Genomic DNA, 4,808 nt, shown 5'->3' with positions numbered 1-4,808 from the left:
AAAAAAAAAAAAAAAGAAGGGGAGGGGACACACTTCCTTAGGTAAGTAAAGACAATTCCTGGGGGTTTAACTTGCAGACCGCCCCATGGGATGGCAGTGTGGCTGCAGGGGAGTGGTTGTGGGGGAGCTGAGGTCCCGGGGGCCACGGGGTCACCACAGGGCCTGGGGGGTCAAATGGTGACTCGTGCGGTATTTGAGAAGAGCTACATAGCCTCACATTTGGAGAGGCTCACACCGGGGTCAGGGGGTGCAGCTGGGACACAGGAAGCGACTATAATGACCAGGCAGGAGGCGTGGTGGTGTGCAGAGAGGAGAGGGAGCTGGGGGGACCCCGGAGGCTTGGCCGAGGCCCCGAAGGTCAGAGCCGCCATCATTTGACTGCAGGAGGCCGGTGGGTCAGAATCCCGAGGAACTTACTGAGTTTGGGGTGTCCCTTCTACACAAGCGGGGAAGCAGCTCCCTGCATTCCCGAGTCTGGAATGCAGGGAGAGCGGTCAGGTCAGAGAGACAGGGAAACCGTCTTAGTGCAGCTGGCCCTCGAGGCCAGGAGACTGAATGAGAGACACTAGGCGAAGAGGAGGAACCCACCAGGGAGGCTGGGAGGCGGGAGGAAAACCCAAGTCCTGGCTGAGCTCTGTTGGAGGGAGGGCCACTCCGCCACCCCGCCGCCCCATGCTGCTGGGAGGCGAGAGAGAGCAGCCAGGGGCCCACTCCTGCTTCACCAACAGGGAGGCCACGGGAGCCCTTGGCGAGAACAGTGTTGGCAACATCGTGGGGGCAGAACCCTGGGTCGGAGGACGAAGTGAGGAGAGTGGAGACTCTTCTCCTTAGAGTTTTGCGGCAAAGAAGCAAAGGGGGATGCGGGCGGAAGGCTGGTGGCCAAGTCAAGAATCGTTTGTCCTTGACGAGAATAGGAGGCTAGCACAGAAGCATATTAAAGGGAGTGGCCCGTTCTGGGGGAGCCGACACCCCTGGAGAAAGAGGGGAGGCGTTGAAGCTGTGTCTTCAGTAGACAAAAGGGGGCAAAAAGGGGGCAGTGGGCGCAGTGACTGATGCCTGGGATCCCAGCACCTTGGGAGACCCAAGCAGGAGGATGTCTTGAGCCCAGGAGTTCGAGACCAGCCTGGGCAATGCAGCGAAACCTCATCTCTACAAAAAGTAAAAATAAAAATGTACACCTGTAGCCCCAGCTACTGAGGAGGCTGAGGTGGGAGGATTGTTTGAGCCTAGGAGGTTGAGGCTGCAGTGAGCTATGACTGCTCCATTGCACTTCAGCCTGAAGAGACCCTGTCTCAAAAAAAAAAAGAAAAGAAAAAGAAAGCCAGGCTCGGTGGCTCAGCCTGTAATCCCGCGCCTTTGGGAGGCTGAGGTGAGTGGATTGCCTGAGCCCGCGGGTTCGAGACCCACCTGGGTAACTTGGTGAGACCTCATCTCTACAATAAGTCAAAAATTAGCCGGGCATGGTAGCGCGCGCCTGTAGTTCCAGCTACTTGGAAGGCTGAGGCGGAAGGATCGCCGGAGCCCAGCAGGTCGAGGCTGCGGTGACTGGGAGCGGTCACTGCACTCCAGTCTGGGTGACAGAGTGAGACTCCAACTCAAAAAAAAAAAAGAAAGAAAGAAACCTGGATAGATCATTGCCTTCCCCAGAGGCTCAGAGAAAGCTGATTTGTTCAGGGTGGCAGAGCTGGGGCCTGAGCTCGGCCACTGGTTCAAGAACCCAGCCCTGCACTGCCACATAATTGCCTGTGTGACCCACAGGGCAAGTGAGAGAAAGAGCAGGTCACACACACAGACCTGGCACAGCCAAGAGAGTCCAGGGTGAGGCTGGGCACTGAGGGGTGCCAGGGAGATGGGCATGCTCGGTGCCGGTGCCAGCTTAGTGGGGGTTTCTGGGCACCACGGCTAGCCCTTCCTCCCCACAGCAACGTGTCTCCCTTCAGGTGGATGCCGGGAACGTTCTGTATGAGCACGAGATGCCCTCCGAGCCCTTCTGGGAGGCCCACGATGTCCTGGAGCTCCAGCTGTCCTCGCCTCCTGCCCCTGACATGGCTGCCACCCTTGCTGTGTCTGTGTCTTTCGAGGCTGCCTGTCCGCAGCGCCCCAGCCGCCTCTGGAAGAACAAAGGTGAAGAGTGGAATGGGCTAGTGAGGTTGGGGGACACGAGGCTGGGGTCAGCGGCTCTTGCCTCAGCCCCCAGGACCCGGGAAGTGATAGGGGTGGGAGGCTTGGTGAGCAGAGAGGAGACACGGTCCTTGTCTTCCTGGGGAACCTGCACCCCACTCTGGAGTACTTGGCCTCAGGGAGTGGGGGCACCCCCTTGACTGGGGCCCCGTCCAAAGGTCCATGGTTCTGCCTCAATGGCCCTTCATAGCCTGTGTCCCTCCCCCAGGTCTCTGGGTCCCCGAAGGCCAGCGGGCCAAGATCACCGTGACCGCCCTCGACGCCTCCAACCTTCTGGCCAGCGTCCCATCACCCCAGCGTCTGCAGCACGACGTGCTCTTCCAGATCACGCAATTCCCCACACGGGGCCAGCTGCAGGTGTCCCAGGAGCCCCTCCACGCTGGGCGGCCCCACTTCCTGCAGTCCCAGCTGGCTGCAGGGCAGCTGGTGTACGCCCACAGTGGTGGGGGCACCCAGCAGGATGGCTTCCGCTTCCGCGCCCACCTTCAGGGGCCGGCGGGGGCCCCGGTGGTGGGACCCCAGACCTCAGAGGCCTTCGCCATCACAGTGCGGGATGTGAATGAGCGGCCACCTCAGCCCCAGACCTCAGTCCCGCTCCGGCTCACCCGAGGATCCCGCGCTCCCGTCTCCCGGGCCCAGCTGAGCGTGGTGGACCCAGACTCGGCTCCCGGGGAGATCGAGTATGAGGTGCAGCGGGCACCCCACAATGGCTTCCTCAGCCTGGTGGGGGGCAGCCCGGGGCCTGTGACCCACTTCACACAAGCCGACGTGGATGCGGGGCGGCTGGCCTTCGTGGCCAATGGCAGCAGCGTGGTGGGCACCTTCCAGCTGAGCGTGTCGGACGGGGCCAGCCCGCCCTTGTCCGTGTCCCTGGTTGTGGACATCCTACCGGCCGCCATTGAAGTGCAGCTGCGGGCGCCCCTGGAGGTGCCCCAAGCCTTGGGGCGCTCCCCGCTGAGCCGGCAGCAACTCCAGGTGGTCTCAGACCGGGAGGAGTCAGACACTGTGTACCGCCTCACCCAGGGGCCCCACTATGGGCACCTCCTGGTGGGCGGGCGGCCCGCCGTGGCCTTCAGCCAGCTCCAGGTGGACCGGGGCGAGGTGGTCTACGCCTTCACCAACTTCTCCTCCCCTCACGACCACTTTGGCATCCTGGCGATGGCCAGGGGTATCAACGCATCAGCCACCGTGAACGTCACCGTGAGGGCCTTACTGAATGTGTGGGCGGGCGGGCCGTGGCCCCAGGGTGCCACCCTGCGCCTGGACCCCACTGTCCTAGATGCCAGCGAGCTGGCCAACCGCACAGGCAGCATGCCCCGCTTCCGGCTTCTGGCAGGACCCCGGCACAGCCGCGTGGTCCGCATACCCCGGGCCAGGACAGAGCCCAGGGGCAACCAGCTTGTACAGCAATTCACTCAGCAGGACCTGGAGGACGGGAGGCTGGGGCTGGAAGTGGGCCAGCCAGAGGGCAGGGCCCCCGGCCCCACTGGCGACAGTGTCACTCTGGAGCTGTGGGCACAGGGCGTCCCACCTGCTGTGGCCTCCCTGGACTTCGCCACCGAGCCTTACGATGAGGCCCGCCCCTACAGCGTGGTCCTGCTCAGCATCCCTGAGGCTGCCCGGACGGATGTGGGGAAACCAGAGGGCAGCACCCCCACGGGCAGGCCGGGCCCGGCGGCGGCCAGCCCTGTGCCCACTGTGGCCAGGGGCGGCCTCCTGGGCTTCCTCGAGGCCAACATGTTCAGCGTCATCATCCCCATCTGCCTGGTCCTCTTGCTCCTGGCACTCCTCCTGCCTCTGCTCTTCTACCTCCGAAAACGCAACAAGACGGGCAAGCACGATGTCCAGGTCCTGACCGCCAAGCCCCGCAACGGCCTGACTGGCGACATGGAGACCTTTCGCAAGGTGGAGCCGGGCCAGACCATTCCACTCACGGCCCTGCCGGGCCAGGGGCCCCCACCGGGAGGCCAGCCCGACCCAGAGCTACTGCAGTTCTGCCGGACACCCAACCCTGCCCTCAAGAACGGCCAGTACTGGGTGTGAGGCCTGGCCTGGGCCCAGATGCTGACCCGGCCAGGGACGGGCTCCCCCACGCGCCGGGCCCCGTGGCTTCCATGCCTTGGTGCTGTCTGAGTATCCCCAGAGCAAGAGAGACCTGGTGACACCGGGGTGGAGGGTATGGGGAGATGATCTCAGGGGTCCTGGACAGAGTGGAGTCAAGAGCAGGGATCTCGCTCAGCCCCCTCGAGCCTGGGGAATAACAGGGGCCGAGGCGGGAGACTTAGACCCCGTGCTCCTGCCCTGAACCTGGTTTGGGCTGTCAGACTAGGGGGACCCCCCTGGACAAGTTAGACCTCGGGTTCTGGGCCTGTGACCTTGGGTAAGTCACGCCTGGCCCAGGCTGCTAAGAGGACAAGAAGGAAGTGCCCTGGGAGGGAAGGGAGGGTGGGGGCAGATTCTTGGCTTTTCCACCCCAACCCAGGCCTCCCCATCTCTGCCCAGAGCTGAGAGAAAAACATCCCCCCTGGTTTTGAGGGAGATGGTATTCCCCTGGAGCAAAGGGCAGGAAGACAGAACCCCTCCGCTCTAGAAGACACAAGCCGATAGAATAATATATTCAGGGTGCG

The 4,808-nt window shown here is 63.0% G+C and overlaps 1 protein-coding gene across 1 annotated transcript in view; it reads left to right on the top strand.

Moving 5' to 3' along the window:
- Positions 1–4,582, top strand: part of CSPG4 (chondroitin sulfate proteoglycan 4) — a 41,229-nt gene extending 36,647 nt beyond the window's left edge. Inside the window, exons 17-18 of the mRNA XM_021713714.1 lie at positions 1,941–2,124; positions 2,390–4,582. Coding sequence (XP_021569389.1) covers positions 1,941–2,124; positions 2,390–4,224 — 2,019 coding nt within the window. The 3' untranslated portion in view covers positions 4,225–4,582. The remainder of the gene's footprint in view (positions 1–1,940; positions 2,125–2,389) is intronic.
- Positions 4,583–4,808: the final 226 nt, after the last annotated feature.

The sequence above is a fragment of the Carlito syrichta genome, unplaced genomic scaffold (assembly GCF_000164805.1).
Source record: "Carlito syrichta isolate Samal-C Ts95f unplaced genomic scaffold, Tarsius_syrichta-2.0.1 Scaffold304688, whole genome shotgun sequence".
Classification (NCBI taxonomy): domain Eukaryota; kingdom Metazoa; phylum Chordata; class Mammalia; order Primates; family Tarsiidae; genus Carlito; species Carlito syrichta.
This window is presented reverse-complemented; position numbering and strand designations above follow the sequence as displayed.